Genomic DNA, 26,702 nt, shown 5'->3' on the forward strand with positions numbered 1-26,702 from the left:
ATGTTCTTAGCTCCCCACTCGATGTTATCCCTAAACTGGTAAGGTTATTGAGTAGGCGAACTGGCCACTCTCACACATACAAATAAAAGGAAAATCCTTCGTGAACAAGAGTTCATAATAGACTCAGGATTTAAACTAAGTTGCCTAGGTCATCCTATTAAAATAAAAACTTGACTAGTCAATGGTATTATTGATAGGGTTGATGCCCTAAATCTCATAGGGTCTTATAGTTTGTAATTGTAATGTACAAATATTTTGTTTATGTAATAAAATATGTGATGTTTTATTTCAAAATAAGTTGCATTAATCACAAACCAATAAACTAACATCCAGGGTTATCTTGTAGCTTAAACATGTATGTAGAGACATACGGGTGGATCATGTTTAAGTGATAACCTAAATGGTCTGTAGTAGATGGATAAGGCTGAATACCTTATCCTTATGACACTACGAGTATGACCCACTTTGTAGATGTTACAATTGTTGTAAAGTGCTACAAATGATCTAATCCTGATCATTCATGTGGAGACATGTGAGCGGCGATATTCTATATAAAGGAGTTTGTATAAGACCGGACCACCAAATATTTAATTTCATTATATAACGTCGTTCCTAATAGAGACTTACATTTCACCAGGATGACCATAGGTAACATGACCTGAATCCTGAGTGAGTTGTAAACTCCTACCTATGAAGGCGGTTCTTTGATTTATATGGATGAGAGTGGCCAGATCGCCGACTCAACAAGCCTACCATTTTGGGGATTCGTCTGATTGAGGAGTTGGGAACGTAGCTACACAAGAAGGAATTCACTTTTTCCCCAATGTCGGGGCAAGTAGATAAATTTCTCCCTTAAGAACTGATTCTGGAGCATGAACAATGTGGCGCCACACTTTCACCTGGCCCGAGAGGGGTTTAGTCCTAGTTGGACTATGATCTATTGTTCATTGGATGGATCAGTGGTACTTAAGGAGTTGGATGTAGCTATAGGGACAAAACGATAATTTTGACCCAACTGTAGTTACGAGCAATTTGTGAAGCATCGTTATACTGTTGTGTGAAGAGTGGAATTGTCAGTCTTTAGTGGAGTGCCCTACAGTTTATGGATGGCGAATAGTTTAATTAATTATTCACGTATCGTTGGAGCTTACAGTTACAGGTCCATGAGGTCCCTTCGGTAGCTCAATAGGAATAAATGAGAAGGGCAATCAGTCACATGAGCTTAAGGTAGTTCTAACCGCATGACGGCCGCATGCTCCCACCAATTGCCGGAAGTTCCAAAGGTTAGGGCAAGCCCCTTGACCTAAGCAGTCGAGAGAAATCTCTTGCATAAGAGACTTCTTACGGTGACATCACTCCAATCTCTCCAGGGATGTCTTCTAATCTATCTTTACCTTGCTTTCTTAGATTAGTTTATTTTTATTGTTATTTTGGATATGCGGTTGCTTCCTTGGTTGTGGTGCATTTACTTCTTATAGGTGTGACAATAATTCTCCTCGGTGCGCAGTTACAACGGAAGAATTCCCTCTATCCTTCAACGCATGGCTTCGATTGTATGAATTCCAAAGCATGGTCGCATGCGTTATTCTACTTAAGGTTATTTTCTTGTTACCTTTTATGCATTATCCTTTTGAAATTCTCCATGTCCGATTACGTTCCTTTGCGATGCATCTATGATGGTATGTATAATTCACCGTATCCGCTAACTAAGTATCGCAAGGCTCACCTTACTTTTAATAGCTTCTTCAAAATTTGAAAGTCTTAAGTTTTATTACGTGCAAAACTTTGCTCAAAATTTGTTACCCCATTCTTGTTGAGTTTGTTTTTAGCTTTGCGGTGAGAACGTTTCCATCCTCTAAGTTTGGGGGTGGCAGTGATCCTAGAGAATTGCATTCATTATAGTGGCAGCGATCCTGGAGAATTGCGTTCATTCTATCAAAAAAAAAAAAGAATTTTGAGAATAACAACTCCACTGTCAACACAATGGGGAAACCCATGTTGATAAGAGTTAAGTTGTGAAAGGCACTTACCCGAAGTTGGATGTCCGTATGACACACGTGGGGGCAAGCCAAAACGAAAGTAAGTCGCTAGGATCAACGCATATGTGCAACTCCTCTATCGGGCGCAAGCCAAATTAAGCAAGACAAGAGTTAAGTTGAATATAGAACGCAACGAAGTTGGATGACCGCATGACACACGTAGGGGCAAGCGAAAACGAAGAGCGTAACCAGGTTCAATGCCGACTTTTTAATAAGAAATCACAAAACTTTGAACTGTTTTGAATGAACGCATTCTCAAAAGCTGAACGAAAAGTTGTAGAGAATGAATAAAAAATTTTTGGGCAAAGGCTTGCCGGATTTAAACTTAGAAAATATCTTTTTGAAAAAGTAGCCGAAGTGGAGGAGAGCGTTGCGGCCGTGGTTAGAGGAATGAGTAAATTATACTCTGAGAGGCTGGTCATCGCAAAAGAAAGCCAGAAGGTGAGTTAAGAATTTCTTGAGTATAACGCATGCTTTGAGGACAAGCATGATTCTAAGTTTGGGGGCACGTCATCTTAGGCCTTTTATTTAGAATTATGAGGATTGTTAAGTAAAATATGCGGCAAATATGTTAAGAATTCATGAGAAAATAAGTTTGCATCCATCGACATCGAGAATCTCAGCTAACCCACGATTATGCGTTATTATGCGTTCAATTGTCTATCTTTGTAGCTAACGCAAGAAGAGAGCGCATACGCGAGACCGGGCAATTGCAAAGACGACCGCACATAGAAAATTTCTCCAGCACAAAGGCGAACGCATACATTCGACGCATGGATGTTGCGGTCATCAACCGTATGCGTCCATCCTGAAAGGTTGCGGTCGTCAAGCGAATGCGGTTATCGTTGAGAAGTTGCGGCCATCGAGCGAATACAGTCATCGTAAGGAGATTGTGACTATAGATAATGACCATAATAGAGGGATGAACGCAAGTTTGGTGGAATGCAACATGAGCGCATACCTCAGGAGAATCAAAAGATGATGTTGACATTTCACCTACCACGCCGTTAGCAGCAGAGATTTAGAAAAGGGACCATCGCGCCGCGAGTGTCAGATTCAGAGCAGGTCCATTAATGCTGTTGGCGATCAAGCTCTATAAATAGAAGCTGGTGAGCAGAATTTCATTTTATCCAAGTTTTTACCTTCGGGTGGATCCTTGTGATCCAGACGAAAGCGTGAGAAGAAAGCTTGAGAGTTCTTCATCTTCTTCATCCATTTCGAGTGACGACCGGAGCCATAGCCAGAGTCAGATCTCGAGAGAGTCTGCTCCACCGCCCATCCATGGCACCACCAGCAGCCTTGACACACATCTCCTGGAAGTAAGACATTGCTTCCAGCTCGTCCTTTCATTTTCTCTTCTTTCCTTATATTGTATTGTATTATATTTTGGCTTAAGGAATTAATACATTTTCTTATCAATGCATTTCTATATTTCCTTCGATTCCATCTCCATCTTCCTTTACTCAACATCCTTAATATTCATTGCATCACTTAGTGAGATTGCTAGAGTATCACATACTTAATCATACGACATAGGAATATGAAGTATATAGCAAACCACCGGAAGGTGTGCGTTGCGTAAGTGTTGTGAGAAAACCTTATTTGCTTAGTATGAAGCTGTAGCAATACCTGTCTATAGGTGGACGCAATGTTTGTCTATGAGTAAAATCAGTAACAACCAACTGCCTGGGAGGGTAAGTGGTTGGTCGCATTAAGCAATGTAAGCAAGTGTTCACTAAAGATAAGAATAATCTTACGTCAACTAGGCTTTTGCGGTTACCTTGTCTTATGTATGTGTCAAACACACCTTTAGAGATACTTGAGAGAGAGTCTAAAGAAAGAACCTAAGACTTGAGAGAGATAGGTTAGAATCGAGGCTCAGGAGAGCTAGATTAAGATCGCATAAGCAAGAATGGAGACTTAGGAATAAGTTCTGTTTGCTATTACAAATCACGTGCATTTGCGGTGTGCGTCTATGCCATGATCGCATTAGCTTGCATAGTTTGGGGTTGCCCTTGCGGTCAAGCTTAGGGTTTCGATGAAGAATTTCTCTAATTTTATCTATTTTTCCATGCATTTTATTAGGCATCAACAGTTGCCTTGTCTTTACCTCTCAATCATATTCTCACTGCTTAATCTGTTAATTAGGAGTAGGAGTAGTTTGTAGCTTAAAACCCTCATCATTCTTTTATTTATCCACCGCAAACACATCACCGCATACATTTAGCAACAAGTCCCTGAGTTTGACCTCGGATCACCCGAGAAACTTGTGTTCGTGTTATACTTGGCGTGAGCACAAGAAAACTTGCGATAGGAATGCATGGACATTGCATATAAGAGCAATGCATATTTTCATTCCAACGCATGACCACCGATGCATGAGAATCAACGCATGACCGAAGACATGCATCGCATAATTGCGTCCCACATAATTTTAGTCATCAAGTTTTTGGCGGCTAATTTTTCGTCATCAAGTTTTTGGTGCTGTTGTCGGGGACTTCAACAATACATTGTGCTAACAGTAATTTTCTAATTTTCATTGCAACTTTCAATCTCTAGCGAATTACGACCCAGAGATTGAAAAAACGTTCCAACAAAGATTGAGAGATAGCCGCCAACAACAACAACAAGAGAAAGATAATATGGCGAAACAACCAGGCAATGGAGCACCAAATGAAAATAATATCATGGCGAATCCCATCCTATTGGCGAACGACCACAATAGGCCCATTCGGGACACTAGAAGAAATTCGAGCTTTAATATCGATTTTAAACCGACTTTAAAGGGCTTCAATAACACCAATAATACAGCCTTCAATGTCGGTTGCAACCGACATTAAAGGTCTTTAGTGATTAAAGCCTGTTGGTTTCAACCGACATTAAAGATCTTTAATGTCAGTTGCAACCGACATTAAAGCCTGATTTTTTTTTTAATTCTTAATTGACATTGAGGCCCTAATCTGTCCGTTTTATCAATTATTGTCCGTTTTTTAAAGTTCCCTTGCCAAATCCATTTTTCGTTAAAAAAGTATAAATGACACATCATCATCGAACGCTATGGTTATGGCATATTATTTATGTATGGACTGTAAATCTATTATATTTAATCCACAAATTCTACTATAGAATTATAATTTAAAAGCCGTACAATAATTCAGGCTTTGAAAACAAAAATTACAAGTAATACAAAGATTATGATTTTAGAAACATTATGAGTTTACTATCCCTCTCCACTTGGTAAGTATGGATCTTTGTCTGGTTATAGGCATCTTTGTCAGACCACTATTGTTCAAAGGATCATAAACAATAAAGGTTTGGGCATAAGCGTAACACATGCAACGGAAGATTGTATCCATTCAAATATATATATAGATATAAATGGATAAAATGTTTGAGACCTTACCCTTAGAAACTCTGCAACTTTTGTCAGCTAACTGTTGCTGCTCGAATGTACTTTGGTTTCCATGCCAAGAGAAAACAGAAGAGCCGAATTATAGGACAAAACACTCAGTAGAGTTTGGTGAGGTTGCAACCTAGATAATCATAAGTTGAGACGTTACCATAAGACTAGCAATGGTTGAAATTAGTACAGGCTTTCAAGTGTTATCATCATTGCCATCCGTGATAGAGGGGCAACAAGTACCATAGTTAAAACGAAGTACTTTATTTTTGTGTGTACTTGTGTGTTTGTGAAAGGAGGAAGTGGTCCTTGTGTAGCTAGGGTCCTCAAAAAGACTCATTACTTCTGGTACACACAAAGAGTTACTAGTTCATCTACTTGATCTTTTCCTGACTACAAATAAAGCTGAAAGGCAGCAAACAACCCACAAGGTGTCAATCAAAATACCTGTGGTATGTTGTTAAACCGCAAAATATGGACTGAAAGAGTGGAACTTGGAAACACATCACCTTCAATTGCTATACCTGTGCAATTAAAGAATGTGAATCAAATTGAATATTTCAAAACTGTCCTAGACTAAGATCAGTGAAAAGCTTGAAAGTTTACCATCGTAAATTCCATCTATAACAAGGGCAATAGTATTGTACATCTCATTAGACATTCCACCCTGTGATATTATAAAACAAATCACATTTGTATCATCTCTCAGTAAACCACACAACCACTTACTCTAGAGGGTGGCAATAAGTGTTATCACATTATTTCTCTCTCTCTTGTAATTTTCATCAATCAAATTTAAAGTTTCAGTTTCAGTTTTAAGATGGAAATGCCTATATGTACTTTCCAGTTTCCAGATTCTGATACACTATACCAGTAGATTACCAAATCATTCATAAAAAATATACAACTAATAAAGCCTCACCTCTTGTGCTCTAGTTTTAACAATCATAAAGAAAAATGAACAAAAAGTAGCAAGAATATCCAACATTTTCATCCTATTTCTCCGCATCAAAATATATAAGTAACGTCAGGAGCTTGTTCCTCACGTTTATTACTAAGCACAAGAAGTGTAATATCTTTGCCAAGCTACTCTCTTCTGTCTATTTTATTGACTTTTTTTAAAATAGATTTTTTTCTTTTACAGAAATCAATAATTTAGGTTGGAGAACTTGTTTTACTCCTCTTTTTAGGCTTGAGGATTCACGATTCCTCATCCCCAAAGCCTATAGATTTTTATTTCTTTGAGTCCTCTGTCAATGATATCTCTCTTCGTTCGAGAATTCTTTCAATGACATCTCTCGTTTCTTATAAAAGAAAAACACAAACGCATATACACAACAAAAATGGAAAATTTAAACCATAGCAAGTTAATAATAGAAGTGAAATCTCACAAGCCAATTTTCTAATAGAAGCATGCTTGGGGGAAACCCCTTAGAAAAATCATCATCAGATGGAATCAAGTTTCACAATCACAACAACCATCGAATCATACGTTTCTAAAAAAATATATGGTAAACAAACCCAATACATCTAGAAGCTATGATAGGTTTACTTATCCAGTTTTAATGAGGGCTATATTTAGACCCATTCAATCTTATGTAGCACATTAAACTCTTTAAGGTTCAAGATCAATCTGAATGTAATGGATATACTGTAACCATATACCTTTCATGCTTTGTTTGTAACAGAAAAGTAATTATATTATCAACAATTCTGAAATAGGTGCATAAGGGTAGAACCTGATAGCAATCTCTCCTTGTTCAGAAACCAGAGTTGCCAGCTGGTTGAAGATATTGCTCAATTCATGAATGGTGGATTCAACATTTTGAAGAGCTTCAGCTCTGCTCTGCAAGTATGTATCTTGTAATGGAACCATCTGTTGCTGTTACTGCTGCTGTTGCAACAACGGTTGACCATCCCCATCCATTTGCTTCCTGTAAATTTACAAGTAACATAATTTTCATTTCACCATATGATAATAATTTAATTAACTTTGCAATGGCTGAAATTAGTACAAGCTTTCAGCATAAACATGAAACATGACCCAATGACAATGTTATAACATTATTTCTTTACCTGTGTGCCATCTTTTGATCTTGTAATTTTCATGAACCTTTCAGCGAGTTGGACATTGTATTCGTCAACCGTGTAGCCATCTTTTGATCTTCTTGATGTTTGAAATAATAGAAAATGATTTAACAGCAATAAACACATATGTTTATATACAAATGCACTTAAATATGTCATGATATGAAAATGTAAGGAATGAGAAAACATCTCTACACTTGTTTACAAGCAATTATTCTTTTACAAGAATCAAAAGTACTTTCATTAGATCAAGTAAACCATCTTCCATTATTCCCTTTCTTAAAGAATCAACACTAGTTATTCAACTGAATTGGCAAGTGTACTACCACATTCCAAGTTTAAGTATGTAACTGACAATAGTTAGATTTTCTCAAAATAAACCCTAAATGCTAACTAACCTCGATGCTATCCTTTCCAAACCAAGAGCACAAGAAATAATCTTCTTTCCTCTCACTAGAGTGATAGGTGTAAAGAATGATGTGGCAGTCTTCACTATAAAATTTACCAATATCCTCTGCAAGCAATGGAGTTTTGGCATTGCCATTGATTTTTCATATTTAGAGAATGAAAACCATCAGGACCCTGATTAAACAATCAAAACTAATCTAACCATTTCAAACAACCAAAACTGGTATCATTTAAACCTCGATTTTCCCGCCTCCCTCCAGCAATGGTGGAACTTCCTCATTCACTGGTGCACTTTTTGTTAATCCCTTGAGATCAAGACCTTGTTACTTCAATAGAGTTGTTTACAAAAAGAGTACCATTTTGAATAATAATTAAAGCAAGCAGAATAAAAAACTCATTTTATCAATTAGATGTGGTAACTACCAGCTACTTTCCTCTTCCTTCCTCAGCAACTGTAGTCACTGATCCAACTGGCCAGGACTCGAAGTTGGACTTAAAAGAATGTGTTTCATAGCCTTGTATAACCCGAGTCACACGAGTTTCCTTTGGCCTATTCTGGCTGGCAACAAATTCCTGAATATAAAGTATTGTTTGATAAATCTTGTCCATAAACCACATAAAGTAACAACATGCCTCCAACATAATCATATGCACAACCAAACATTCTCAACAAGTCAACAAAGTCATATGCACCATATCACTTAATAACTCATTCACACGTAAGCTACTACACTACTACATGACATCACACATTAAAAATTTGTAGAAATGGAAGAACAACAAATATATGTTAATTCTGAAGTCAGTAAATGAAATCTCAAATCATAAAAACCCATAAAAATGCATATTCTTTAGTTTAAATATGGATAATCAAAAACTAATACTCTAACCTGAAAATGGGAACTTCAGAAAACAGCAAAAATTGAAGAACAAATGCTCTAAAAGCCAACACAACAAACAAAAGTTCATTCTGAGGTCAATTAACAAAATCCCATGAAATTATATATTCAAATGCATAAATGAAAAACAAAATCCCATGAATTTTTATATTCAAATGCAAAAATGGAAGAACAAAAAGCTCCAAAAACCCATAAAAACTTGTATTCTACCTCTTAGCATTCAAAATTACTCCCAAAAACTACTTGAAACGATCCAAACAATGCACGCATATTATGCCTCTGAACTTCCCCTTCCGGCATGAATCGATCAAGAAACTTCTCATCTGCAAGAACCCTCTCCTCACTGTCATCAAGCTCAAAAGCACTACTACGAAATTCCGGCAACTCCATCTCTTCCTTTCTTCCGATCACTCCTTCAATCTGCTCGCCTCCTCCGAACTATTGATTATTAGAGTGCAAATGATGTCTATCTATAATTCCCTTCATGCTTCAAAAAGTCAAACACAAATGGTAATATAATCAATGGAGGAAATGACTAAACAATAAGAAATTAATGATAATGAATTCATGATTCCACTCCAATTCATGATTCCACTCCATTAAGAAATTAGAGAGATCAAAGAGTCAAGCATAAACATCGTTATCATAACCACAATAGTTAGAATTGAGTGACTGAAAAGTTAAGTCATCACTATAACCATAAACCTCATTGTTGATGAGAAAGCGAGGCTCGAGGCATGATTTATAGTTTTCATTTATCCTTTTCTGTTTGTTATGACAAAATTTATGAGGCACTACTTTACAAGAATATCCTCTTGTATCCATTATCGAATTGGTTAATATCCTTATTTGTTCTCATCTTTTTCCGTAAGACTGTTGTAAGCAAATTACATGTGTTTTCTTCGGTTAGCTCTTTATTTCTGTCTTTGTTCTCGAAATTTTTAGTAACATATTGTCCTTTATAAATGGAATTAAAGTAGGTTCAGGAAACGTAGAACTGAGAAAATGTGGGAAGCCGATTACAATTTTTGTTTCTGGAAAAAATAAAATATAAGAAAGAGAGAAACCTTAAGCTGAAATACTCAAACAACTTTCCAGTGACAGAGAAGATAATGAGGGCAACATCGGTATCACATAAATGGAAAGCTCTTTAGCTTTCTTGAAAAGTCCCCTCCGATGCTTGGAGAAACTGATATGCCTCGCGGTGGCATTATTAATCTTCCTGATCTAGATTTTCTCCTTCGCCATTTCAATCTCTATAACTAGCTATAGCCTTTCTTATGATAGGGAAACATTGAGAAAATTGAGAGAGAAACATGAAAAAAGTTCAGATAAAATAGTTCCAGTTAGAGAAATTTCTAGTTTCGTGAAAAGAAACAGTAAAAGGTCGAACTAACCAGTGAACAATTGAAGGAATTGAGCCAGAAATAGAAAATCTGAAATAGGCCTCACAGGAACGGGGAGGGAAAAGGGAGTGAGACCAAGGGAGATAAGAAGGCAAGATGGGCTAGGGCTTGGAAGAATATAGGTTTTCTGGGAAGGGGAAGTGTTTTTTGGAAGTGAGATTCCGATGAGGGGAAGTGGGAGGGGAGGTTTTGGAGTGAGAAACAACTACCTAATAAAATAATGTTTCAACTTAAAATCTGAATAAAAAAAGAAAAAGGAAAAGGGAGTTTTATAGTTAGACGGAATAACCTGGATGCCGTTAGGCAAGTTCTTCACTATAATGGACGGTTCGGTGACCTCAAACTTCCTCGCTCCGCCGACTAAACACAGCACCATTTTCGAATTCTGTAACTTGATCTTCATCTTCTTCCTCACTGGTCCTCTAGGAGGCTGAGTCGGAGAAAGACCAAATGAAGAAGAATCTTGAGTGGGAGTATTGGATTGGCGAGGCCGTTGAAACGCAGTGCCGACGATGAAGGATCGAAGCAGCGCGAAAGTGGAAAACGGAATCTCAGAGACGGTGGTGGCGACAATTGGTTAGGGTTTATGAGGATGCAAGGAAGTAGTTAGGGTTTATAAGCGGAAAATGGAAAAAATCGGGGGGGAGGGGGGAGGGGGGAGGGAGGATGGGGAGTTGGTTTTGTTTTTTGTTTTTTTTTTTTAAGTGGATCTTTAATGTCAGTTTAGGTATACCTACAATGTCAGTTTAAAATCCACATTAAAGATCCACTTTTTTTTTTAAAAAAAACCGACATTATACATCTGATTTCACTTTTTCCAACCGACATTAAAGTCTAAAATTCTTGTAATGGGACTATGCATCGCCAAACCTCTATGATTTCTCCCCAGGAATCATGAGGCCCGTTCTTGATGGATCGAGATTCAAAATGAAACCGGGGATGCTGTAGATGATCTAAACTGCTAGAGAGTTTGGTGGTAGGCGAGGCGAGTATCCACACACCCACCTCTAGAGTTTCATTGAGATCTGCAACACGTTTGTGTTCCCTAACATCTCTACTGAGGAGGTTTGTCTAACTTTGTTTCCATTTTCGTTGTATGGCCAGGCACGAAAATGGGCTTATTCTCTCGAACCAGGGGAGATTACATTATGGGAGCAAGTAGTATAGAAGTTTATGAAGAAGTACTTCCCTCCGACAGAGAACGCTGGAAGAAGGAAGTTGATCACAAATTTTGAACAGGATATGGACGAATCACTCAGCGATGCTTGAGCGAGGTTTAAGAGGTTGGTAAGAGATTGCCCGCATAACGACTTACCAAACTGCTTATAGATGGAGATTCTCTATCACGGATTAAACCCTGCTTCGCAGACGGCTGTCAATACGGCAGCAACTGGAGGTTTGCTAAATAAAACTTATGATGGGGCCAAGAATATCCTTGATCACATTTCTAAAAACCATGAAGACTGAAGAGAAAGCGACAAAGATTGAGAATCAAGGACAGTGACACGAATAACGGGGCCATCGCATCCCTTCAGAGTCAAATGACTGTGATGATGAACTTGATACAGGGAATCGTAATCAATAGCCCAACAATGCATAGTGGGCAAATGAACGCAATCAACTAGAGGACTGCAAGTTGTGCTACTTGCGGTGAAGGACATTAAATGGAGGAATGCCTGAGAAACCCACAGTCAGTCTATTTTTTGAAGAATAATCCATTTTCTAACACGTACAACTCTGGGTGGAGAAACCACCCCAACTTCGCGTGGAAAAATCAACAACAAAATTTTCAATCAGTGGCGCAAAAAGAAGGGACACTCGGATTTTTCCCGTGAACCAACGGTCAAATGCATAATCAAGCCAGTAGTTCTCAGACGCCGCAATCTTCCTCTTTGGACAGTTTGTTGTAGCAATATATTGAAAAGAACGAAACAATGCTTCAAAACCAAGCGACGTCTATCCGCAACCTGGAAATTTAGATAGGCCAGATTGCGGGTGAACTCAAGAATAGACCGCAAGGTGCCCTGTAGAGTTCAACGGAACTCCCACGCAACCCAGGGGGTATGAAAAAAGAGCAATGTTAATTGGTGACGTTGTGGAGTGGAAAGACTGTGGTAGGGGAGAAGAAGAAGCCTAGCCGAACTGCTCCAATTGTGCTGGAACCAGAGATTGCGTTGAGTCGAGGAGAAACAGAAGAAAAGGAGGCGATGGAACTAGAGATTGCGTCCACCTTGGAGCCAAAAGAACAGGGGACCGTAAAAATACAGCTGCTACCACTCCCTCAGAGACTCAAAAAGCAGAAAAATGATGAGGTACATTATCAACGTTTCATGAATATGTTAAAACAGTTGCATATTAACATTCTGTTCACTGAAGCAATTGAGGAGATGCGCATATGCGAACTTTCTAAAGGATATGATGACAAAGAAGAGAGGCACTGTTAAGTTCGCAACGGTGGCTTTGATGCAGAGTTCAAAATCTATCATCCCACCGAAAATCCGTGACCCTGGGAGTTTCATTATACCTTGCTCTATTGGAGGGTTATACATCGGTCAAGCGCTATGCGATCTCGAAGCCAGCATTAACTTGATGCCCCTATCAATTTTCAAGCAGCTGAATGTGGGGCAGCTTGCGCCCACAACGGTGACTCTCCATTTAGTAGATAGATCTCTTATGCATCTAGAGGGGAAGGTGAAGAATGTTCTAGTTACAGTGACAAATTTATATTACCAGCAGACTTCATCATCCTAGACTATGAAGCAGACAAAGATATGCCCATCATCCTGGGGCGACCATTTGTATGTACCGGTCGTGCCCAGATTGATGTGTACAAAAGAGAGATCACGCTGAGCATGAATGAACAGAAGCTTAGGTTTGACATTATCCGAGGTATGAAATATCCTGATGAAGAAGACCTCAATGAATCTGACGATGAACAAAGTTTGAATGACGAAAAGAAGCCTGACAATGAAAATGAAGATGCGGATGCGATCGCAACCATTGTAGCATGCAATGCGATCATAGAAAAAACAACCAAAGAAGATGAGATGATCGCATCCCAAGAAGATAAGCCGACAGTGAATGAAGAGAGAAACAACAAAACCATCCTTGGAACAACCACCAATAATAGAGCTGAAGACCTTTCCTTACCACCCGAAGTATGCGTTTTTGGGGTAGAATGAAAAGCTACCTGTAATAATTTCCTTTGCACTTAATGAAGACCAAGAAAGTGCACTGCTGAGCATTCTGAGAAAGTATGTAAAAGCTTGGCTGGACGGTCACAGACATTAGAGTAATTAGTCCTGCCTACTGCATGCATAGAATTCGTCTCAGAAAGAATCACAAAGGATCGATCAAACATCAGCGCAGACTCAACCGTGCGATGAAGGAGGTTGTAAAGAAGGAGATAATCAAATGGTTAGATGCAGGCATCATCTATCCAATAACCGATAGCACGTGGGTCAGCCCGTGCAATGCGTGCCGAAGAAAGGAGGGATGACGGTAGTCCCTAATGTAAATAACGAACTAATACCGCAAAGAACCACCACGGGATGGTGGATTTGCATGGACTATCGTAAATTAAATGTGGCAACAAAGAAGGATCATTTCCCTTTACCTTTTATCGACCAAATGCTATATCGCCTAGCTAGAAATGACTTCTACTGCTTCTTGGATGGGTATGCTAGTTATAACTAGATCATGATTGCTTCTGAAGATCAAGAAAAAGCCACATTCACCTACCTGTATGGAACATTTGCGTTTCGACGCATGTCGTTCGGCCTCTGCAATGCCGGAGTACTTCCAAATGTGTATGATGGCCATCTTTTCTGAATATCTCAAAGACTCTGTAGAAATATTCATGGACGAATTCTCTGTATATGAGCAAACATACGAAGTCTGTCTTAACAACCTGGAGAAGATATTGAAAAGATGTAAAGAGATGAACCTCGTGCTTAATTGGGAGAAATGCCACTTCATGGTGAAGGAAGGCATAATGCTTTGGCACAAGATCTCCAAGGATGGGTTGGAGCTGAACAAGGCAAAAATTGAGGCGATTGAAAAGCTCCCACCTCCAACAAGTGTAAAGGCTGTCAGGAGATTACACGACCACTGAGTGCTTTGTTGGAGGCAGATAGAAAATTTAACTTCGACGACCAATGCCTTAATGCATTCATGATTTTGAAGAACGCATTGACAACTGCACCTGTATTGATCATACCAGACTGGACAGATCCCTTTGAATTAATGTGCGACACAAGCGGTTATGCGATGGGAGCAGTGCTAGCGCAGAAGAGAAAAACAAATCTACATCCCATTGCATATGCGAGTAAAACCTTGAATCCTACTCAAACAAAATACACCACCACAGAAAAAGAATTGTTTGCGGTGATATTTGCGTTGGAGAAATTCAGAGCCTATTTTCTGGGAACTAAAGTACTCATTCATACTGACCACTCGGCGATACAATATTTGATGACCAAAAAAGATGCAAAGCCGAGATTGATTAAATGGGTTCTCCTCCTTCAGGAAATCGATATGGAAATCATTGATCGGAAGGGGACGGAAAACCAAGTTGCGGACCATTTATCCAGATTAGAAAATCTAGAAGTTGACCACAATCAGTCAGAGGTGAGTGCAATGTTCCCAGACGAGTAGCTATTTTAGACTGAAGAATTGCCATGGTACGCAGACGTGGTAAACTATCTGGTTTGCGAGCAATTTCCAGAAGATTATATTGACCACTAAAAGAGGCGACTCAGACATACCAGATGCTGCTCACCAATGCTGCTCACCAATGCATACCAAATCTGTATAAAGGGGGTCAGATCGGATTTTGCGATTGTGCATACCAGATGCTGCTCACCAATGCATATTATCACAATGTCACAACTTGCCTTATGGAGGGCACTTTGGAGGCCAGCGCACAACAACGAAAGTATTACAAAATGGGTATTATTGGCCAACACTATTCAAGGATGCAAGAGACTACGCGATGAAGTGTGACCGATGCCAACGCAGGGTAATATTTCATGGAAGCATGCGATGCCCATGAACATCATTTTAGAACTGGAATTGTTCGACTTCTGGAGCATTGACTTCATGGGACCATCACCATCGAATGGACACAAATATATTCTATTAGTCTTCGACTACGTTTCCAAGTGGGTAGAAGCGGTAGCATGCGCCGCAAGCAATGCGGCAATAGTCTCCAAATTCCTAAAGAAAAATATCTTCAGTTGTTTTGGCACTCCACGTTCCATAATAAGTGATGAAGGCTCACACTTTGTCAATATTACTGTCAAAGATTTGCTGCTCAAATATAATATCCTCCATAAAGTGGCCACCGCCTACCATCCACAGACAAATGGCCAAGTTGAAGTGTCCAACCGGGAGATCAAGTTGATATTAGAGAAGGTGGTGAAGCCTTCACGAAAAGATTGGGCAACAAAGTTGAACGATGCCTTGTGGGCATACAGGGCTGCCTTTAAGACACCTCTAGGCATGTCTTCGTATGCATTGGTATTTAGAAAGGCATGTCATTTACCACTCGAGCTGAAACATAAAGCACTGTGGGCGGTGAAAAAGCTAAACTTTGACTTAAAGGCCGCAGGGGAAACAAGGAAACTTCAATTGGTCGAGATGGAGGAATGGAGAACTCACGCATACGAGAACGCACAGATCTACAAAGAGCGCGCAAAGCATTGACACGACAAACAATTATGCCAGAAGAATCTCCAGGTCGGGCAAAAGGTCTTACTATTTAATTCGCACTACGACTCTTTCCTGGAAATTAAAGTCACATTGGTCCGGACCCTTCATAGTCAGAGAGGTATTCCTGCATGATGCGGTCGAGTTATCCAATGAAGACGGGACCAACATATTCAAAGTTAATGGGCAACGAGTGAAAATATATCGCGGAGAAGACTGGCATCGCAAGGTTTCTTTCGTGCACCGGAGAAACTCTGACTGACAAAGAAGTGGGTGGTCCCTGCGTAATCATGCGATTCATCAGGTACGCAAGTTTTGTGAAGTATCCATTGAAATTCTCAATTCATGAACTTATCTCTATCTCCTTTTAGTATTATCAGTTCTCTTTCTGTTGCTTATTTAAAAAAAACGTGTTGATAACTTTGTTTTTGTATTTGACCCTCTTAATGTTTTCTTTGCAAACGATCGAGGTGAACGATTGCAAAGGCGCTACACGAAAGATGTAACTAGCTTATTCTGTCACTGCAATCGAAGAAAGCAGTTCACCACAAAGAAGGATGCGTTCACAAATAATGCGGGCGGCAGAGCAAATTTGGGGGTTGTATCTTTCCTTGACTTCGTTATTTCTAAATTTTGCTCTCTTGCATTGCATTTTAACTTTGAAAATCTTATCATCGCATCTTCTTTAGTCGGCGCAATCATTTAACATTGATTAATTTAGTAAGTCACCGCATTATTTCTCCTTACTAATTATGATTTCAATGATGAAACACATGCTTCTATTTTTTTTGTATACACTAGAGTCAACTTAATTTTAGGATAGTCAACTCATAAAATATTTCTAGAAGTTAGTGGTCTGCAAGCTTTCTTTCAAACTGACTTTTTACGAAACTCTCTAAGAGCATCGCATGACTTCTTTCAATCTTTCAGCAATAAGGACATTGCTGCATTTTAAATTTGGGAGTGCGGTATTCATTTTCAACCTTGCTATTTTTAGGTTATCTAAAAAAAATCATCATAATGTTGCGATCAGATCCTACTCGTAGTTGGATGTCCGCATGACACCCGTGGGGGGCAAGCTAAAACGAAGGTAGGAATTGTGATCAACGCATAAATAAATGATCGCAACTCTGCTGCCAAAAAGGTATGAGTTTAGACTAAAAAAGAGCGCCTTATTCGTAGTTAGATGTCCGCATGACACATGTAGGGGCAAACCAAAACGAAGGCTATGCACTTGGATCAGTGCAAGGTCATAGAAAAAAATATATGTCTAAAATACGCAAGGATAAAAATCATTTGAAAATACCCCAGTGAAAAAGTTTTTTTATGAAATAAATCATGCGACGCCCTAGAATCTGGTAAAGTCTTTTTGAAGGTTAAGCTTGTGGTCCCTAAATTTTAGAAATATTTTAAGAGGCCTGGATAAAAATTAAGGAGATTTTGGTGCAATTGATTTGAATAAGGCATCCTTGAGAAATCTAGGAAAGAGAAGGCGGTCGACTTCTTAAAGAAAATTTTTAGCTTATGCTTAAGGACAAGCATTGTTTTAAATTTGGGGGTGTGATAACAGGCTGTAATGCACGTTATTACAGCACAAAGTCATAAAACAATGCAGGATTGTGATGGTAAAAATATACAATATTGCATCCAAAAGCATTAATTTCACAACATTACGATCGCATGCGTCCATTGCATTAAAACAGTTAACTTATGTATTTTTGTGTAGAAAATGCGTGATACAAGGTGGAAATGCGATCCGAAGAAATCATCGTCAGAGCACATTAAGAGATTGTGGCCACAAGGCTATGTGATCATTTGCATTTGTGAATATCTACTCAAGAAGGTATCCGCATAGAGCTGGCATATCAAGGTGTGCGCATCTGGGTGAAAGCTTAATAAATCATAATGGGACAGAAAGCTGATGACAGTCGATTTCGAATTAAGTTGACAAGCCGTTAACAACCTACTGTAGCAAGTACACTCAACTTTTCGGTGACAATTATTCGGCGCATCAGACAGAGAATTAATGGCATCCCATCAGTGCAATCATAAGGGAGAAGAGCTTTTCACCCTGAAGCTCTATAAATACCGCAGGTCACCTTCAGTGAAGGAGTTCATTTAGTTAGTTAGTTCGCCCAGTCTTAGAGTTTGATAGTTAGCCTTGTTCTTAGTTTTCTTATACTCAGAAGGCGGAAGAGAGAGAAGGGAAAAGATGCCGAAAGATCGTCCTGGTTAGCTCGAGAGAGAACCTAGAGAGCATGGAAAAACAGAGAGAGGGCCGACTCTTGCGAGAGCAAGAATATCTTTTGAGTAGAGTAGAGAAGAACAGTGTAAAAGCCTTGGGAAGCAAGAAATTGCTACCAGGCCCTTTATTCTTACTCCGCATTGTCATTCTGTACTTCGATTATATATATATATATAATGGAACTTGTTTTTCTACATTTGTTCACTCTTTGTAAAATACGCATGAGTAGCTAAAATTGTCGAATGGGTTGAGAAGTACTTAGCTAACATGACTTAGGATCTTCATTACATGCGATCATCTTGTCTTATGTACGCCCATGACCCTTTAGAGTTACTCGAGAGAGAGTCTAAAGAAAGAACCTAAGACATGAGAGAGCTAGATTAGAATCTAGACTCGAGTAATATTAGATCTGCATAAGTAAGAGATATGGACTTAGAGATAAGCTCTGTTTGCCAATATGCATCGCATGCACCCTAGAGATAGGTTATGGTAGTATCCATTGCCTTGTATATGTGTGTGTCATTTGTCATCGCATAGACAAGAATAGAGGCTTAGATGTAAGTCCTATAAATATCATTGCATATATCGCATGCGTTCTAAAACTAGAAGCCGTAGCATTTGCATTGAGAGATGATTTGTTGTTGTATGTGTGTAGCATGATCGCATAATAATGAACGCAATCCTAGGAAGTGTTAGCTAAACCCCTTCTTAACCCGTTTCCCCGCATATTCATTGCAACTTTCGTATTATTAACTCTTTTCTCAACTCTACCACATACATTTTATACTGTAAACAACAACCAACCAACCCCTTGATTTATTTGTTACTGCAAAGTGATCTAAAAGATTACCATCGCATAGTGTTTTCTTTAATCCCTGAGTTCGACCCTGGGCTTACCAGGCAACTTAATAGGATTTATACTTGGATCTTGCTGAGAAAACTTGCATGCTCAACGTATTTTCCACCACCGCATTCTTAACCATTATTTCATCGCATAACACCATGCATCAGTTACCAATTATCCTCTAATGAACAACCTGTTTATGATCCAACCATTAAATAGAAACCCCTCTCGAGTCAATGAAAGGGTAGGGCTCTTTGTTCAAGTCTTAGAGATACCACTTAAGGGAACACTTATTTACTTATCCTAAAGTCGGGAAGGAGTGAAATCCATCTTGTATTATTATGTTCCTAGCTCCCCTCTCGGTGTTACCCCTAAAATGGTAAGGTTATTGAGTAGGCGAATTGGCCACTCTCACCCATACAAATCAAAGGACAATCCTTCGTGAACAAGAGTTCATAATACACTCAGGATTCAAACTAAGTTGCCTAGGTCATTCTATTAAAATAAAAACTTGACTAGTCAATGGTATTACTGATAGAGTTGATGCCCTAAATCTCATAGGGTCTTATAGTTTGTAATTGTAATGTACAAATATTTTGTTTATGTAATAAAATATGTGATGTTTTATTTCAAAATAAGTTGCATTAATCACAAACCAATAAACTAACATCCAGGGTTATCTTGTAGCTTAAACATGTATGTAGAGACATACGGGTGGATCATGTTTAAGTGATAACCTAAATGGTCTGTAGTAGATGGATAAGGCTGAATAGCACCAAATATTTAATTTCATGTGCTACAAATGATCTAATCCTGATCATTCATGTGGAGACATGTGAGCGGCGATATTCTATATAAAGGAGTTTGTATAAGACCGAACCACCAAATATTTAATTTCATTATATAACGTCGTTCCTAATAGAGACTTACATTTCACCAGGATGACCATAGGTAACATGACCTGAATCCTGAGTGAGTTGTAAACTCCTACCTATGAAGGCGGTCCTTTAATTTATATGGGTGAGAGTGGCCAGATCGCCGACTCAACAAGCCTACCATTTTGGGGATTTGTCCGATTGAGGAGTTGGGAACACAACTACACAAGAAGGAATTCACTTTTTCCCCAATGTCAGGGCAAGTAGATAAATTTCTTCTTTAAGGGCTAATTCCAGGGCTTGAACAATGTGGCGCCACACCCTCACCTGACCCGAGAGGGATTTAGTCATAGTTGGACTATGATCTATTATTCATTAAAGGGATCAATGGTACTTAAGAAGTTAGATGTAGCTACAGGGACAAAACGGTAATTTTGACCCAACTGTACTTATGAGCAATTTGTGAATCATCGTTGTACTTTGTGCGAAGAGTGCAATTGTCGGTCTTTAGTGTAGTGTCAGACAGTTGATGGATGGTGAATAGTTTAATTAATTATTGACGTACCGTTGGAGCTTCAAGTTACAGGTCCATGAGGTCCCCTCGGTAGCTCAATAGTTATAAATGAGAATTAGTTTCTTAATTAATTTTAATTGTTCAATTAATTGAGAAAATTAATTATAGATGATATAATTAAGTTAAATTAATTATATATGATATAATTGTTATAATGTGTTTGATATATTATAATATAAAGTTTATTTGAGAGGAAATAAATATTTGAATATGATTCAAATATTAATTATGTGAATTGGGTTCATATTATTAAATTTAATATAAATTTGATTTATATTAAATGTCATCTGTCAGAGAGAAGAAACTATAGGTTATATTGTATATAATACAATTTTAAAAACTATAGGTTATATATTATATATGATATAACATATAATTATGTATATATATAATAAATTAGTTATTATTATTATTATTATTATTATTATTATATATAATATTTCAATTTATTAAAATTAAATTATTTTATTTTATTTTAAATTAAATTAAAGGGAGGGAATTTTCCCTCCCTTTAATTTTCTCCACATCAAGTTGGTGCGTGATTATCAAAGTGAAGGGATTCATCTTCTACTTGGATTATTCACAGTAGCACAGTGTGTATTTTTTCTTCATCCTTCCTTCTCCTCCTCTTTCATTATTCAATCTCCCTTCCCTCACCTAATTCACCATAGCACCACAAACTCCTGGATTCCCACCTGAGAATACCGAGGTCATCTTGTGGTCGTGCCCTTTCCGGTTTTGAGATTTTGTTTGAAGAATGTATTCAAAGGTAAGAGTTTTCTAAACCCTATTTGTTTTGGTTGTAATTAGCATGCTATATTTTTATATGTAAATGCATAATTCTTTCTTCCTCTGTAAAATTGTAATTCTGTAAAAATTGGGGTTTGGGAAGATCCGTTTCCGCTCAAGGATTCCTTCACAAGGATTCCTACAGTTGCATCTAGTGGTTACTATTTCACGGTATGGTCTTATGCAAACTCATTGCATAAGATACCCCTACTCACATGTCACCTACAGGAACGTGTTGGATTATTGTGTTTGTATCAAATACAAAGTGGGTCGTATCCATAGTGTTACCAGGATAAGGTACCCAACTGTATCTCTATAAGTATACTATAGACCCTTTAGGCTGTACCTTGAACATTGATCCTTGTATGTCTTCACATACAGTTCAAGACTCATCAGACAACCTAGGATGTTGGTTTATTGGATTTAGGGTTATTAAGACAAAATATAATACAACACAATCAATAACACTTATTGAAATAATATCAATAATGCTTTATTGATGCGGTCAATTATATATATTTACTATCTACGAGTTTTAAGGTATAAACTCTAACATTAATGGTGATAATTTGTTCGGTTTTCTCGGTTTTGAGGACACCAAAATCCAAACCGAACATATTTGTTTTATAAAATACAGAACTAAACCGATGTCTAGTAAAGGACAAAACTAATGGTTTGGATTTTGATTGGATTAGTTCTATGTTGTGATTTTCAAATTTTGGACCCAATTGGTCATTTCCTTATTTTTCTTTCTTTTTTTTTTTCAATTTTATTTCGATTTTTATTGGTCATTTTTGTTTATCTCAAATTAAAATTTAGCCTATTTGTTTTTTTTTTAAGATTGAAATTAGGTATTTTTGTTCCTTTATTTTAATATAATAATAATTGGATCTTTTCTAAATAGTGAATTTACAATTATACTCTAATATGTAAAGTATTAAGAGTGAAAGTAATAATACAATCCATTGTTCATCCAATGAAATAAAATACCAATAGTACATTGTCAATCAAAATTTAAGTGTATATATATTATCGGTTCGATTCGATTTTGATTAGTTTTTCAATTAAGAAACCAAACCAGTCCAATAACTTTTGGTTTTCTTCGTAGATAAATCAATATGTCCAATTTTACACTAAAAACCCAAATCAAACCAATGGTTCAGTTTGGATTGGATCGGTTTGTCAGTTGTTTTGGTTTTTTGTTGCACTCCTATCTAGTATTAAGAAAAGTGATGCAAAACACTCGAGACTCAAATGTGGGAGCACTTGGACCAACATGGGAAGGATTGTATCAATTAATTAAAGTAGTTAGACTCAATACATACACAAGGGTAGATCAGGACTGAAAGACTCTCCCACCCCATGGAACGTCGAGCACCTGAAAATTTATTATCGTTAAAGATGTTTAAAGGAGTAAATAAAACAACTATCGATCAAATTGTTGTAGGTCAAGATTGAGCCTCAGAAAATTCCTAATTTGATGTCTTGAGCAAGAAAAAAAAAATGGTCGTCCTTGGCCTTGGAAGATTGAAGAGTGGCAAGCGAAAACTACATGATTAGCATAGACGAACCAAGTGACACTTAAGAGTGAAACTATAGGGAAAGTTGGCATAATAAAGAACCTTGATCAAATAGCAACAACTAGAAGAAGTAAATAACGAAGGAATAGTCACATCAATAATGTGATAGGAAAAATGAGAGAAGCAACAAAGCAAGAAAAACTCACCAAATGAAGAAGCCCAAGAAAGCAATAACTCATGGTCAGCCTCGGCCCAAGGGCCGACCGAAGGAAGCACAAAAATGAACATCACAGGGGGCTTCGAGAAGAACGGGTCAAATAATCCAAACTAAGTGGAAAGGAAGTGACAGACAGCAAGCTATGATAGATGACAAACTACACCCTAGATTGAGGCAAGACAATAAGCCGGGAAAAAAGATAGATAACAAGCTATGACCAGAGAAAAAAAATGTATGGAAGCCAGGATCTAACTGGACAATATTCAAGGCTGACTCCTAGTCCAGGAGAAATCCAGGACTAGTGGAGCAACAACCTGTTGTCGGGGCCTATCCAAGGAGTGGGTCTGACACGATTTGATGCATAGCTTCGTCATGAGATGGAGAAGCACGTTGGAAAAACGGTTGGACCTCAAAAGAGTTGGGTAAGGATGAAACCCTTATAGGCTCAGTCGAGAAGGGATGAAACCCGTTGGGTAAGGACGTGGGATGGTCGACCTCAGCCTAAAAGGATTTCCCAAATCGATAGCTTAGTCAGAAGCTCTAATTGGATAAGGAATAGGGAGAAGGTCAAAACTTATAAATAAGATAGAGCATAGCAGAAACAAAGTAAGTTTTCCAACAAAAATAAAATATTCTCTTCTCCTTCTGACTTAAGCATCAAAGTGGTTGTGGCTTACACCAAACCGTTGTCCAATTTTCTATTTGCTTGCAGAGATCTCTCTTCCTAAAAATACAAATTTACCATTGTTGTCCTATGGTACATTCACTTTAAAAAAATGACATCAACATTTACCAACCAAATTATTTATATACATTCACATGACACTTTTCAATGATGAAGCTGAAAACATGGAGGAGATGGAATGAATTTCAAGATATTTTATCCTTTTCCCATTTGCTTTAGGATATATATATATATATATATATATATATATAATTTTATCCTTTTCCCATTTGCTTTAGGAATATATATATATATATTTAAAAGGGACAAAATACAAATAACGTGATAATTGAGATCAGATGTGTGTCCGTGTAGTTTAGTTTATTTTAGCCATGTTTAAAACATGTATAATTGTTAATTATTAATTACAGAAAACTAATTAAATTAGAGCGAAATTAATAAATGCGTACGAGATATGTGGACAACAAAATCCAATCCAACATCTCCTTCACATGCTTTTGTTTTTGTTTGTTTGTTTGTTTTTTTTTTTTTTGTTTTTAAATTTTCATCCACATGCTTTTATACTAAAACAGCGTGACCTCACAATCATGATAAAAAATAAAATAAAATAAAACACCATTCATCTTCGTATTTTGTAATTGATTTAATTTTAGTCCATGCATGTAATTTTGAATTTCCAAATTTAATCTATTTGCTTTCAATAAATTATTTAAATTTAAGATTTTTTAAAAGCATTAAATTTAATCCCCACTTCTAGATTATTGTTGATTTTTTTTTTAAAAAAATACTATCAATTAGCTTTTTCACCATAAATTATTTTTATTGTTATTTTACTGAGATACTAAATTTAAGATTTATTAAAAATATAGAGTCTGAAATTGGAAAATTTTCCTATAGAGTTTTAATCTTTATCGTGAAAATATGGTCAATAAATTAATGAGATTTATTACATAGGTAGACCGATAAAGAAAACAAGAACTAACAAAATCCAACTTTTTTTTTAATTGTACAGATGTCACATTTTGGAGAGAAGTTAATGACCTAGTAATGAATTTGTTTGATTAGGATCGACTTTGGCCTGAGCGCCTCCCTTAGGCCATATCTTTGGGCCTAAAATATTGTTTTGGAGTCGCATGCCCTACTACGCCTTTGGCACAAGTTGACCTCGGCTTCGGATCGAGACTGAGGTTTGGGCAAGGCACAAGCCAACCCATTCTCCTAAACTCATTTCAATCTTTAGTTGCCACTTTCAACTCATATCACACTGCTCCTTGATTTTATCGTTTCTAAAGGTCAATTGTACTATTTAGTCCAAAATCATCCATAACCTTTACAATAGGAGAATTAAATTGCTACAAGTTTAAAAGTAGATGGACTCAATTGTTACACCTTTAAAAAAATAGGAACTAAACTATTGCATACTAAACTATTTCAATTTTAAAAGTATAGTAATTAATTTTTTACAGACCAAAGTTTAGTGACTATATTGTTGCATTCATAAAATTAGTTCAGAGAGAACAATTATTATTTTTATAGTCATTTTATACTATCCAAAGTAAGCTTGACTCTGGTATTAGCATGATCTCTATCCCTTGTTATTTTATATTATAAAAAAAATACTTATTTTATAAAATTTTAAAAAAATTGACTTCAAACTAATAATGAATTAACTAAATCAAAATTTCATTGAAAGTAAATATATTAAATATAGAAATTTAAATCACAAAAACTAAAAGTGAATTAGTTCAAATTAGAGACTAAAAACAATATTTTTATCTTAATTCAATAGAGTTTGAATTAAACATGTCGTTTTGTTCTTATCTTTCTTTTTTTGAACAAGTAATTTATAAGTTACCTAGCGTCGTATTGGACAGGATAGCGTATCCGACCCACAACTAATTATTTAATTTAATTTACGGTCAACATAAGAAAACCATCTTTTATTATTACATTTCTTTCAAATTCTCGTGATTGTACTAAGAAATGAAAAAAAAAATATTATTTTCTAAATCACATTTTTATTTAAGTAAACAATGTTCCAAGATAATTTAATATCCTATCATCTTTAATTTATTAAAACAAAGAACTGTCCTTATTTATCTAAAAAAAAAAAAAGCAATAGAAATGTTTTTTTTTTCTCTAGATTGATTTTTTAAATAAAAATATAATTTTCTTATATTCATAAATATCCGAATCAGGTTACACGCATCTCAACTAATTTTACGGGACAAAAAAAAAAAATAAGAACATAAAATTATGAAAGGATATTTTTAAATATAATTCTTGCATAAACAATATATTAGTTTCACTTAAAATCTCGTATTTATTCTATTTAGATTTCTTAGATAACAACCAACATCTAACCTACTACGTGTGGCTTCAAATGCTTGTTCATATAAATTTCTATTTATTAATTAAATAAATTACAAAATATTTGCTTTATTGTCAAATTCTTATTCAAAGAACAAGTCTATAACTAAAATTAATGGTCTAAAAGTGCAAGGACATCCAAAATATATTAAAAATGAATAGTTCAATCATTTGATTATAATCAAAATACAGACAATAACACATATATTTATTCAAAATATTTTAAAATGAAACAAGATTATCTGAGACAAATCTAAGGAATGAGGGGAACAATTTCCTCCCTTCTACTTATTATATATATACACATGGGTCTGATTTTTCTCTTCAATTTTTATGATTGAAGCCAATGTGAATATGGTTAAGTGGAGATTAAGGTACTTAATTATTATTATAACTACCATTTAGAGTTAAGGTTAGGTTTACCTAGGGGAAACATACAAAATCAATGATTATATGAAAAGTGAGCCTCATTTGATTAAGTTTGGTATTATTTACTTGTATTTCATTTCCATATTGACATCTAAGGCCTATTTCCAAATCTATAATAGAAAAAATGCAAACTGATTGACGAGCGAAGAATACTCAATCCAATTCTGTCTACCATTATTGTTATTGTTATTGTTATAATATGAGA

At 36.7% G+C, this 26,702-nt stretch overlaps 1 protein-coding gene across 1 annotated transcript; it reads right to left on the reverse strand.

The window, feature by feature from the left end:
- Nucleotides 1–5,270: 5,270 nt before the first annotated feature.
- On the reverse strand, nt 5,271–23,790 carry LOC120088880 (uncharacterized). The gene is made up of 8 exons (XM_090305823.1): nt 23,003–23,790; nt 9,045–9,321; nt 7,926–8,508; nt 7,516–7,603; nt 7,179–7,373; nt 6,046–6,106; nt 5,887–5,963; nt 5,271–5,572 (listed from the first exon to the last, which is right to left on the reverse strand). The coding sequence occupies exons 3-5, from the start codon at nt 8,069–8,071 to the stop codon at nt 7,275–7,277; spliced, it is 333 nt and encodes a 110-aa protein (XP_090161949.1). The 5' UTR covers nt 8,072–8,508; nt 9,045–9,321; nt 23,003–23,790; the 3' UTR covers nt 5,271–5,572; nt 5,887–5,963; nt 6,046–6,106; nt 7,179–7,274.
- Nucleotides 23,791–26,702: the final 2,912 nt, after the last annotated feature.

This window comes from Benincasa hispida, chromosome 10 (genome assembly GCF_027475165.1).
Source record: "Benincasa hispida cultivar pf3 chromosome 10, pf3_genome.v1.1, whole genome shotgun sequence".
NCBI classification, from domain to species: domain Eukaryota; kingdom Viridiplantae; phylum Streptophyta; class Magnoliopsida; order Cucurbitales; family Cucurbitaceae; genus Benincasa; species Benincasa hispida.